General features: G+C 57.9%; 1 protein-coding gene across 1 annotated transcript; it reads right to left on the reverse strand.

Annotated features, from left to right (window-relative positions):
* Positions 1 to 1,310: 1,310 nt before the first annotated feature.
* On the reverse strand, positions 1,311 to 9,347 carry Wbp2 (WW domain binding protein 2). The gene is made up of 8 exons (XM_048365930.1): positions 9,196 to 9,347; positions 6,238 to 6,346; positions 5,309 to 5,444; positions 4,018 to 4,110; positions 3,051 to 3,185; positions 2,727 to 2,849; positions 2,319 to 2,395; positions 1,311 to 2,211 (listed from the first exon to the last, which is right to left on the reverse strand). Exons 1-8 carry the CDS (start codon positions 9,252 to 9,254, stop codon positions 2,158 to 2,160), a joined length of 786 nt encoding a protein of 261 aa, XP_048221887.1. The 5' UTR covers positions 9,255 to 9,347; the 3' UTR covers positions 1,311 to 2,157.
* Positions 9,348 to 12,508: the final 3,161 nt, after the last annotated feature.

Genomic DNA, 12,508 nt, shown 5'->3' on the forward strand with positions numbered 1-12,508 from the left:
TACAGGGACTCAGCCTCACTCCACGCCCTGGGCAGGGGGGGCGGGGGTGTGGGCGGCGGGGGGGGGGGGAGGGAAGGCTCTAAGCTCTTCACGGGCAGACACGGGCCACAAGCAAACGTGAGCGCGGGGTTCCCGGAGCTCCTGCACCAGCTGGGGATGGCACAGGCCTGGCCCACAGGCTTTGGCTTTTCCTCCCCGTACCGGCCCCCCCCCCCCCGCCAACCCGCAGGTACACAAGGTGGCTCAAGGGCACACAAGAAGCCCTCCTTCCCTCTGCCCAGCTTGGCAAAATCTAAGCTCCAAGCAAGGCCCAGGGCAGGCGGTGCTGGCAACTGAGTCCACTGACGAAAGCAGCCGCTAGTCCTGAGCACCTGTCACTCACTGGCTCTCCCTGTTTGCGTCTTCTCTTTGACACAGGCCACCATGGTTCTGGGACCATGTCTGTAGGTGAGAACATGGAGACGTACGGCCTGGTTTGTCCTCTCCCAAGTCCTGGCAGGTCTTAGCCTACGTCAGGGCTGCCAGTAGGAGCTGCAGGCAGGAGACACTGCACACAGGGGACATGGTGCCTGTCCATTTCCAGGCGGGCACTGGGTGGCGCCACCTAGCCAGATGTTGGGAGCTTTGTTAGCTGCTGGCTAAACAGGCTATTAAGAATAAAGGTCTTGGGCTGGGGATATGGCCTAGTGGCAAGAGTGCCTGCCTCGGATACATGAGGCCCTAGGTTCGATTCCCCAGCACCACGTATACAGAAAACGGCCAGAAGCGGCGCTGTGGTTCAAGTGGCAGAGTGCTAGCCTTGAGCAAAAAGAAGCCAGGGACAGTGCTCAGGCCCTGAGTCCAAGGCCCAGGACTGGCCAAAAAAAAAAAAAAAAAAAGAATAAAGGTCTTGGGCTGGAAATGTGACTTAGTGGTACAGTGCTTGCCTAGCATGCACGAAGCCCTGGGTTTGATTCCTCAGCACCACATACACAGAAAAAGCCAGAAGTGGCGCTGTGGCTCAAGTGGTAGGGTGCTAGCCTTGAGCAAAGGAAGCTCAGGGACAGCGTCCAGGCCCTGAGTTCAAGCCCCAGTATTGACAGCAGTGGAAGTGTGGGTCCAAGTGGTGGAGGAGTGACAACCTTGAATGGAAAAACCCCAAATGAAATTGTGAGGCCCTAGGTTCAAGTCCAGGTCCCAGTGAACACATGCATGTGCGCACACACATTCCAAGGGAAAAAGAGAAAGAAATAAAGGAGAAAGGGCGGGGGGGAGAGGGAACAACGGCGCTCCCCCCCTGCCCCCTGGTCACCACACAGAGCCAGAAAGGGTCCAGTTGCTTCCGTTTTTACTATTTCACAGTTTTAGCAAACAAATCCAAGGTGCAAACAGGGTTTATTTCACATTAATATATTAACTGGATTTTGTCAAATAAATAGGGAATTCTCTTTAAATAACCATCTCCTCATTTGGTGGCCAGTCCAGGAACAGATCTCACTGCATCCAGGGGGCGTGAAGCTTTGAGGAAGGGCAGGCGAGGGGCTGGCAGCAGATTCTGGGGACGCGAGGGCCGGAGCCCTTGTTCACAGCCCACCCATAGCGTCTGACTGGCATAGTGGGCCAGACATGCACCGAACAGCTCCCCTCAGGGAGCCCCTCGACGTGGGAAGACCCAAGGGGGGTAACAAATTAAGACATTCCAAGGGGTGGGCGTGGGGGGCAAAAGGGCTTCCTCACACAGAAGCTCAGGGTGATGCTCCCCAAATCCATCCACGTGGGAGGCAGGAAGGCCCGGGCCCGGCTGGAGGAGGGGCGGGGTCTGGGGGGCAGTGCTGGCTGCGTGTCGCCTGGGAGGCACCAGGGGCTGGACTGCAGTGGAGGAGGTGGCCAGAGAGTCCCTCCGTGGGAAGGCGCTAGTGGAGCTGTGATGTTATCAGAGTGAAAGAGGAACCGGGGGACAGCGCGTGCTCCCGGGAGCCCCCGAGACAGCGAGGGGGAAGCAGCACTAGGGGCCGAGCTAGCCTGGGAAGCTGGGGTGCGCCTCTAGAGTTCAGGGGGCCACGCCCTTCCCACCTCGCTCATTCCTGCTGTTTATGATTAGGTGGGGGAAGAACAAGACCCTACAGACGCCCCCTTCCCGCCCCGCCCCAGGGGGAGAGGCAGGGGGGCAGGTGGGGTCTACTGCGTCTTCTTATCTTCTGGGGGGTAGTAGGGTGGTGGTGGAGGCTGGCTCTGAGGAGCAAAGGAGAGATGACGTTAGAGGGGACACCTCCCGTGAAGGCCCCCGCTCTCGGCCCCCAGGGTGGAGGCGTGGCCCCGACCCCACGCACCCCACTCACCGTGGGCATGTAGACATTGTGTGGGTTGCCAGGGTTGTAATAGGCGCTGGCAGCTGCTTCCGCGGCCTTGGCCTCGGCTGTGAGAGCAAGCACACGGCAGGCGTGGTGACAATCCGGAGCACCTGCCGCAGGCCGCCACTGCACCCTCCCGTCCCCGCGCGTGTCCCCGCGTCTACTGTGGACACAGCCCATCGGGTGCTCCCGGGCCACGTGTGTAGATAAGGACGCAGGGCAAGCTTCCTAATCTCACGGCTAGCTAAGGCAGACGTGACCTGGAACCCAGCTCCCCACACACCTGCGGGTCCCCTGGGGTGCCAAGCCTGCGTCATTTGCGGCTCGCAGGGGTCTGGCCATTTTGAGGGGGGACAGCGCCGGTCCCAAAAGACTGCTAGCAGCCCAGGGCCTTACCTGCCGGGGTGGAGGGGACCTCAGGGCCGCCGACAGGGGGCTCCATGGGCCCGGGGTAGGGCGGCGGCGGGGGCTGCGCGTAGCCCATGGCTCCATCCATCATGGGAGGCCCTGGGTAGAACTCTGCACAGCAAGAGAATGTCGGGGACCCAGTGAGCAGCCGGGCCCTGCTCCCCAACAAGGCCGTTCTCAGAGCTGCCTGTCCCGCTCCTCAGGGCGCCCTCTGAGCGTCGCGGTGGAGGAACTAACGTCCCCTTCTCTACCCTCCAGCCTGGGAGAGGCCGTTGGCGGAAGGGTGGGGTGGGCAGCAAAGGACACACTCACCAGGTGGGGGCGGTGGATAGGGGTAGCCAGGAGGGCAGGGGTACATTCCATTGGCGACTGGTGGGGGAAAGACATAGGCCCCGCTGGGCATGTAAGGGTACCCATAGGCTCCATTGGGGGCTTCGCCTCGGGAAGCTATAAGTACAAGGGGAGAGAGATGTGAGTGCCGCGGGCCTCGGGGACTGCGGGGCGCCGGGACTGTGCTGGCAGGCCAACCCTACCTCCATTCCACCGCCCACCCCGTGTGGGGCTGCCTTCACCAGGGCAGGGCGAGAGGAGAGGGCAGAGCCACGGGAGTCAAGGGGGGGGGCGGGGGATGGGAGTGTGTGGGGGGAGAGGTGGACTGAGGGAAAGTGGGAGGGTTAGAGACGGGGTGTGGGATGAGCTGGGAGAGTATGGCTGCAGAGCGCAGCACTTGGAAATTGTATTTTTAAATTTTTGTTTCTTTCTTTTTTGGTCGGTTGTGGGGCTGGAACTCTGGGCCTGGGCGCTGTCCCTGAGCTCTTCAGCTTACGGGAGCCACAGTGCCACGTCCGGTTTTCTGGTGGTGGACTGGACTTTCCTGCCTGGGCTGGCTTTGAATGGGGATCCTCAGATTCAGTCTCCTGGGTAGCTGGGATTATGGGCGTGAGCCACCAGTGCCCGGCCACGTGGGAATTTGAGATGGCTGCTTAGAGGCCGTTTAATGGTTGGGTTGTTTGATGTCTAATGCATGAGTGTCTGAGCAGCTCTGTGGGAATGTCATCCGCCTGCTCCAGGCAGGGGAAGCGCAGACTTTGGGGTTCAGAACACACTGGATGGTAATTATAGGCTTCCTCCCCCAACTCCTAGTCCTGGTCAGCCCTGGCCAGTGGGGCGCAGATACTTATCTGTTGGTGCTTACACAACAGAACAAAGGAAACAAAGTCCAACAAAACTCCACATGCCACCAGTGTCACTGGCCCCCTGTGTTTTAGAGCCGGGATACCTTGAGAGGCCACCTGAAGCATCCGCTGTCCAAACTCGATGGCGCCCCCTGCTGTGAAGGTCAACTTGTAGGAAGCGGAGCCTTCCCAGCCACCTGAGAAGGGACAAGGACAGGGAGCACAGCTCAGCAAAGACAACCGGCCACACCCACAAACTCACAGAGCTGACTTCAGGCCCTGGAGGCCTGCCGGAGGAGGTCCTGCCTCCTCTGCTGTGTCTCCAGCCTGCACACCCCTGGCGGCTGCAGGCTGGTGGGGCTCCAATTTGGGTGGCCTTGTCCCAGCTTGGGTGGCCTTGTCCCTTTGGAACAAGCTTGTCTTCCTAGCCCCGGCCCAGCAAGCACACAGGTGAGAAGGCCACATGGTTGGTTTCAGAGCTAACATCAAGCAAAGCATCTGGTAGCTTTCCGGGAGCAAGTCCCCTCAGCAATCAGTGCTGTTAGGTTAGAGCAGAGCTGACTACGGAGCCTGACCCCTTGAGGTCTGCCTCTGGATCGGCCACAAAACAGGGCCCCACTAGCCTCCCAGGACAGAGGCTAGGGAACACAGCTCCTTCCTGAATCCCAAGCCCAGACACTTCGCAGACCACAGCAAGCACTGTGTGTGTGTGTGTGTGTGTGTGTGTGTGTGTGTGTGTCAGTACTGGACACTGCTCAGATCACAGTAAGCACCGTGTGTGTGTGTGTGTAACAGTACTGGACACTTCCCAGATCACAATAAGCCGTGTGTGTGTGTGTGTGTAACAGTACTGGATACTTCCCAGATCACAGTAAGTACCATGCGTGTGTGTGTGTATGTGTGTGTACACCAGTACTGGTGCTTGAGCTCAGCACACTGTGTTCTTGCCATGCTTTTCTGTTCAAGGCTGGCACTCTACCACTTGAGCCATAGCTCCATTTCTGGCTTTTTGATGGTGAGGTGAAGATGAAGAGTCTTATAGGCTTTGCTGCCCAGGCTGGCTCTGAACCATGATCCTCAGATCTCAACCTCCTGAGTAGCTAAGATTACAGATGTGCGCTACCAGCACTCAGCTACAATCTGCACTTTTATTTGGTTTTCTGCCCTGCTCATCTCTGAAAGGATGATCTGAGTTGCTAACTTGAACTCAGCATTTCCCAGCTACCGGGGTGGGGAAAATCTACATGCACTCCTCTGAAGTTAATCCAGAGCTGGGAAAGGCACCTGGCTAGGACAGAGGGTGGTCCTGGTCCTGAGGTCCCCGAGGAGGCAGGCAGCGCTGCCCGCCAGCCCTCGGTGGAGGCCCCTCTGTGCCCGAGCTCGCTCTTTACCTACCTCCTGCTTCGGCCTTCACCATTCCCTTGATGTAGTTTGCACCAAACACAGGCTGCTTGATCTCACAGTCCTTCATCAGATAAAACGGCATCATGAAGGACTGCATGGCATCCTTCCCCTTGGACAGAAAGATGATCTGCAGGGGGAGAGGCCACGGGCCGTCAGTGGCAGCACTGCAGCTGCCCCAATGCCAGCCTCAGGGCGCGCTGCACCAGCCGTTCAGAGGAAGCGCTGGAGAGCGGAGGCTCCAAGGACGGCCTAGGGGGCCAGACTCAGCCAGAGCCTCACAGACAATGGACTGTGGCGGGGACCAGAGCCCAGAAGAGATCACCATGACCATTCTGCACAGGACCCCGCCCAGAGGCGGAGTCCGGTGTCCGGTGCCTGGAGTTTCAAAATCACCTGATAAACTCAGTGTAACGCTGGAATGATCAGAGATGGTGGTCTGTTAGTCAAGGTGAATAAAGCCTGAACTGTGTTCTTCTTTTCTAGTTTCATAGAAAGCTATGGACAGGGACTCCTTCCTGAGCCTATCCATCCCCGGTACTCTCAGAGCCCAGGCTGCAATCTGGCATTTTCTCTGTTAGGTTGTGGCCATGCTACTGTATCCTATTTAGCACTTTAAAAAAAAAAATCACTTTGCAAGTGTACACAGGCCCCACAGCCTATTCCAGACCCAAATCATCACAGCTGCTACATCCCACTCGAGAGGTTTTGTGGCAGCAGCTCTGGAATTTGCCTAGACTCACTGCCAGCAGTCAGCTGATCTGTACACAGGGCCTGATGGTTCTAGTCTCCAGGAGGAGTATGTGACAGAAAAACAGGCGGAGCAAAGCACCAAGGGTTCACCAGGGCTCAGAGGCCGCTCAAGTCACAAGGCTAAGGATAAGAAATACAGGACTACAGCAGCAGAGTGTCTCTAGACTTACCCGGTAAGGAGTAAGGTAGATGGTGCCTTTCTTGGTCCCTCTGAAAGCCTCTGGTATGTTCTTCATGTCATTGAATGTTAGTTCCACGTGGTCATAGGACATCAGGATGCTATGATGAGATAAAAGGCCTTGGTGAGTGAGATAGTTGACAGCATTTGTCACCCACAGACACTGCGCAAGGTTGTCCAGCAGTCCCAGCTGGGCTGCAAAGGAACCATTTAACATAGCCAAGAAGAGACTAGCAGGCTGAGGTCCACAGAATTTCACCAAATTCCACTTCCACGGCCCCCACGTGACCAGCACCTGGAGCTCAACTCCAGGAGTTGGGAGACGCCCTCATCCCTCCAAGGCAGGGGAGAAGACCCGAGTTCCTTCTTCTAAGTCCTATGGTGGAGGTTCCAGTTTGCTGAGGTTTTAAGCCTAACATATAAACATGACTTAGCACCTAAGACACAAGTCTACACGTAATGAAGGGGCTTCCTTCAAGGGTCCCTTAAACCTGGGCTTCTTATGCTGATCTGCATGGATGTCTATCCCAGGAAGCCTTAGAGACGATCATAGGGGTCCATTTTTCTGGGAGGATAGGTCACAGCTTTCATGTCTCAAAGAGGTTCATGAATTAAACTTTTAAAGTCTATTGTTTTAAGTACCAACCTTTAAACATGACCTAAGCGTCAACTATGGAATGTGGATTAGTGGTAGAGTGCTTGCCTAGCATGCAGAAGGCCCTGGATTCAATTCCTCAGAACTACATAAAATAAAACTAAAAAAACAAACAAAATAAAACTTCAATCATATTAACACTTGATTTTCCTTTCAGAAATGAGGTTGGTTGGGTGCCAGTGACTTGCCTATACTCTTAGCACAGGAGGCGGAAATCTGAGGATCCCAATTCAAGGCCAGATTGCGGGGAGGGGGGAATCCTCAAGTCTCTATCTTCAGTTAACCAGCAAAATGCCAGACTAGAGATGTGGCTTAAGTAAGAGAACACCAGATTTAAGCAGAAAAGCCAAGCAAGAGTGCAAGACCTTTCCAGCTGCTTGTGGTTCATGTTAATAATCCTAGCTAATCTCAGGAGGCTAAAAAATAAATCTAGAAATGAAGCTGTGACTCAAATGGTAGAACACTAGCCTTGAGCAAAAAAGCTCAGGAATAGTACCCAAGTCCAGGGTTCAAGTCAAGGCCTTGAGTTCAATCTCTGGTACCAGCACGCACGAGTGCACGCACGCGCACGCGCACGCACACGCACACACACACACACACAAGTCAAGGCCTTGAGTTCAATCTCTGGTACCAGCACGCACGAGTGCACGCACGCACACACACACACACACAGGAAGAAGTTGATGTGTGGCTCAAGTGGCAGAACACCAGGCTTGAGCAAAAAAAGTGGAGTGATGAGAGCATAGACCTGAGTTCAAGCCCCAGTAAGGACACAAAAAATAAAAGATGCAGAACAAGAAATGAGGCTGAAAGAGATTCCAAAACAAGGCACACCCTGTGTAGCAGCACTGAGCCAAAGAAATGTCTCACTGAGAAAGAAAAGCAGTCCCAAGAGATTTACCAAATGACATCAAAAGTATTTGGCCAGGTCCAGGAACTGGCTCAAAAATACAGATGCAACAAACTAGTGAGCAATGAAGTTTCTGATTACATGATTTAAAAAAAAAAGGTCCAAGTTCAGATGGCTCATTGTCCTTCTTCCTCTTCCCGAATATAACTTTCCTGACTGGATAGTGGTAAGAAAGAGAACTGGCCCAATACAGGCTGGGTGCACTAGACTACTGTGCTCAGGTAGGATGGAGACACAGCCAGCCTTCCGGGTCTGGCTTTCACCCACTGCAGGCCCTTCTCCTCTGACTCACTAAGCCATTTCCAAGTGACAAGCCCCCGTCTGGGTGCTGGTCTAAGTGTAGGCTGTGACTCCACCGTGTCTCCCTGGCGAATGCAGGCTTCTCCTATGCTCCTCGCCTCTCAAGGCCAGCGCACCTCAACCCCAGGTCTGGAGAGCCTGACTGTCAATACCCGAGGAGTAAAAGGAGACGGACAGATGTCAGGCCAGGAGCCCAGAGATTGGAGAAGACACAGAATGCACTTGGGCAGGGGTTGGGGGAGTAGGAAAGATCCCGAAGTCAGGGGATCTCTGTTCTGGGAAGTGACAAGCCGCTGAGAACTCAAGAGAAGGGGACTAACAGTTTACATGGAACCTCGGGGACCTCAGCTTTTCATGTGCCCTTTCATTGTGTTGTTGCTGTTCCGGTCCTGGGGTTGAGCCCAGGGTCTGGGTGCTGCCCCGGCGAGCTTTCCTCTGCAGCCCCGCTTCCGGCACAGGGAGAGACTCAGTTCTGGCCAGTGGAGATCCTCTCGCTTTCCGGGGTAACCGTCGGGGCCTCGGGAACAGCTGGGGTTACGGGCGTGAACCCCGGGCACGGGGCTCTGGGCTCTTCATGGGAACCCGAGGGGTTCGGAAACGCACGGAGAGCCCGTATTCTGGAAGTTTCGCTGACTGGGGGGTGGGGGGCGGGTCTGAGAGCGGAGGGCAGGTCCCCGAGTCCCCCCCCCCCCCGGCCTCCCTCTTGGTAGGGTGGTTTCTGCCGCACAGGAGCTTGGGGTTCGAGGAGGGAGAGGAGGTGCAGGGGCGGCCGCGTGGAGACCGCGTACCCCGCGCGCCCCACAAATGATAAGTATTTCCGTTCCGGGCTCCTCCCTCTCACAAGTCCCCGAGTCAGCCCCGAGGCTCAGGAACCATCGCCAGGCCCAGCTGGCGGCCCCGACCCCGGCTCCCGCCCCCCCGCCCCCCCCCAGCCGGGGCGTCCGGCCGCCCCCACGGCACACCGCCCCCGGCCGTTACCCCCGCGCCCCGTCCCCTCCGCTCCGCGGGGCGAGCCCCCGCCGCCCGCCCTCGCACTACTGACTGCCACCCTTCGGCTCTCCAGGATCCTTCCGCAGGGTTTTCACCTCTCAGTGTTGTTGACAATCACTCCGCCGCCTTCCGAGTGATTCTTGTTGAGCGCCATGGTCTCCGCGAAGAGGGGAGGCGGGGGGTGTCCCGAGACTCGCCACGCACTGCGCCTGCGCCTCTCTTCGGCCCGCCCCTCGTGGCGTAGTTCGGAATACAGTCAGCCAATCATAGCTCCGTAGCCGAGGCTGAGCCAACCACCTGATTCCCGAGCGTCACGTGGTAATAGTTTACTGCCTCCTCGGCCCCCGGACTCGCGGTGGCTTTCTGCATCACAAACAAGCTGGAGCCTACAACTCCCAGCAGGCAACGCTCCTGCAACTTCGGCGTCTCCCTACGCCTGGGGGGAAGTGATGCATCCTGGTACTTGTAGTCTCCAAAGACGATATGCCGGGCTGGACTTCGCGATTTGCGTACTCCTAGGACTCCCCGCCCCGCCTCCTCCGAGCGGCGGGATAAACGTTGGTATTAACCCTAAAACCCCGGGTGTACGCCAGAGGAACCCACTCGGACAGAAAGTAACTGAACGTAGTTTGCGGGGCGCCTTCGTCCACTCAGCGGGTGTTTATAGGGCTCCCTGTGTGTGGCTCGGCCCTAGACTCGCTCTCTTCCCGGCAATGGATGGTTGGCCGAGTCAGAACGAGCTGCCATCGCTTTAATCAACTCAGACTCGGACCCTCCAGGGTGGGCTGTGAAAACCACCGTGAGGGCGGGAGCCCGGGCCCGGTCCCCTCCCGCCCCGTTCCCGGTGCCCGCCGCCTCCACCGCAGCTGGCCTCGCGGGGGCGCTGCCGTGCCGCCTGTCCCGCGGGCACCCGGACGGAAGATTCTCAGCTGGACCCGGCGCTGCGGGGCGAGGGGCGGAGCCGGGCGGGGGTTGGAGCCGGGGGCGGGGCGGGGCGGAGCCGGGCTCGGGGCGGGAAGGGGGCGGAGCCAGGCACGGGGCGGCGGGGGCGGAGCCAGGCACGGGGCGTGGCCGGAGCGGGACGCGGGGCGTGGGCGTGTCGGAGTCTGGCCGGCCCGTGCGCGGGGCGGGGCGGAGCCGGGCTCGGGGCGGGAAGGGGGCGGAGCCAGGCACGGGGCGGCGGGGGCGGAGCCAGGCACGGGGCGTGGCCGGAGCGGGACGCGGGGCGTGGGCGTGTCGGAGTCTGGCCGGCCCGTGCGCGGGGCGGGGCGGGGCCTTGCGCCGGGAGGAGGGGGCGGACTCTGGGGCGGGGACGGCGGAGGCGGGCGGAGTCTGGCGGGGCGGGGGCGGAGCCTTGCGCGGGGCGGAAGGGGGCGGACTCTGGGGCGGGGCCAGCGGGGGCGGGCCGGGGTGGGGGCGGAGCCGTGCGCGGGGCGGGGCGTCGGGGGCGGGGCGGAGCCTGGCGGGCCGGGGGTGGGGTGGGGGCGTGTCGGGGGCGGGGCGGAGTCTGGCGGGCCGGGGTGGGGGCGGAGCCGTGCGCGGGGTGGGGCCCGCAGCCCGGGATCCCGAACTTCGGGCGGGGGGGGGGGGGGACGGAGACTGCGGGTTCAGCCCGCCCCCCTCCGTGGCGGCCTCCTGGCTGCGCCCCGCCCCGCCCCGCCCCGGGCGGCCTCTCGGAAGGGATTGGTGGCCCCGTGCGTCCTTCGGGGACCGAGTTTGACCGTAGGCGGATCCGAGGTTTCCTGGCTTCTCTGTCTTCCTGCGGGCCGGGCCTCGAGCTCGGCCTGGGTCTCGAGCTCGGCCCGGGCCCCGGCCTGCTTCCTCCCCCGAGGCCGGCACGCGAGCACTCGGCACCGCGGGCTTTTTTTCCCCTTTTTTTTTGGTGGTGAATTAGAGATGAGAGTCTCGCCCGCTTCGCATCGTGCTCTCAAGATTTAGCGTTGGGTTTGTGTGTTTTTTTGAGATGGGCTCGGATGCTAGGATTACGCATGTGGGCCACCAAGCCCAGCGTGACTTAGCCTTTGAGCGGTTCCCCCCGTGGAGGAACAGAAACCACCGGCGTTGAGGTCCTGCAGGAGAGAGCCCGGGCGGGCTGTGGAGGGACAAGCGCATGAGGTGACGATGCTCCCATCGGCCCTGGGTGCTCACAGTGATTTGGAACAGGCCCTCTGTGCCGCATTAGGTCAAACTCTATGTGCGGACGTGGGAAGATCCAGTAAATAAAAAATGGTGCAGGCTGTAAGATGTAAAGCAACAGGAAAAGTGTACCAGAAATTGTAGTAATATGGGCCTGAGACATGGTTCCTGGGGATTTGGGGTGTGCTTGTGACTTAAAGGTACATTGGCCAGGGCTGGGAATGTGGCCTAGTGGTGGAGTGCTCGCCGAGCATGCGTGAAGCCCTGGGTTCGATTCCTCAGCACCACATATATAGAAAAGGCCAGAAGTGGCGCCTGTGGCTCAAGGGGTAGAGCGCTAGCCTTGAGCAAAAGGAAGCCAGGGACAGTGCTCAGGCCCTGAGTTCAAGCCCCAGGACTGGCAAATAAAAAAGTACATTACCCAGGTGCTGATGGCTCACACCTGTAATCCTAGCTACTCAGGAGGCTGAGATCCGAGGATTGCAGTTCGAAGTCAATGGGGCAGAGAAGTCCCATGAAACTCTTATTTCTAATTAACCACTCAAAAATAGGAAGTGGTACTATTGCTCAAACTAGCCTTGAGCAGAAGAGCTCAGGGACAAGCACCCAGGCCCTGAGTTCAAGCCCTACAACAATAGTACATTGTGTTCTTTGGACTGTGTTTTTATTGAGGGGGGAGTTGTACTGGGGCTTGAACTCAGGGCCTCCCACTCTCCTTCAGCTTTGTCTCTCAAGGCTGGTGTGTTCTATTGCTTGAGCTACACCTCCATTTCCAGGCAGACAAGTCTTGGCATGTGTGTGCCTAGGATGGCATTGGACCATGACTCTCAGATCTTAGTCTCCTCCTAAGTAGCTAAAACGACAGGTGTGAGCCACCATCCCAGGCTTGTACCGTTTGATCTCGTTTCACTATGTGCATTTGCGTACATGCCAAAATGGCTACAGAATAGTTTAAATTTTTTAAAAAGTAAAATCCTTCCGTGAGCCCTAGAGATTTACTGATAGGAGAAAGACTTCCATCATGATGTCCGGAACTGAATTGGACAGAGGAAAGAATTTTCCAGAATCTAACAATAACCTTGCAAGCTTTGAGAAATACTGACATGACTAGCTTTTCCTCTTGACCTGGACATTACAATGAACCTACAAAAATATATGACCACCAGTTGCTGGACTTGATACAAGCCGGGCTTGGCTTCCTTTGGGGGATAGCTGTTCTGATGTTTCCTGATTTGCAAAGCTATTCTCCATCAGAATCAAAACTGTCCTTGC

The sequence above is a fragment of the Perognathus longimembris genome, chromosome 17 (assembly GCF_023159225.1).
Source record: "Perognathus longimembris pacificus isolate PPM17 chromosome 17, ASM2315922v1, whole genome shotgun sequence".
NCBI lineage: Eukaryota > Metazoa > Chordata > Mammalia > Rodentia > Heteromyidae > Perognathus > Perognathus longimembris.

Bases quoted from the DNA above. Each gene is read 5' to 3' on its own strand.
- Wbp2 (XM_048365930.1), bottom strand. From the start codon at position 9,254: ATGGCGCTCAACAAGAATCACTCGGAAGGCGGCGGAGTGATTGTCAAC. The intron at 6,347-9,195 runs GTGAAAACCCTG...ATCTCATCATAG, and splicing joins ATTGTCAACAACACTGAGAG to CATCCTGATGTCCTATGACC. The intron at 2,850-3,050 runs GTGAGTGTGTCC...CTTGCTGTGCAG, and splicing joins CTATCCACCGCCCCCACCTG to AGTTCTACCCAGGGCCTCCC.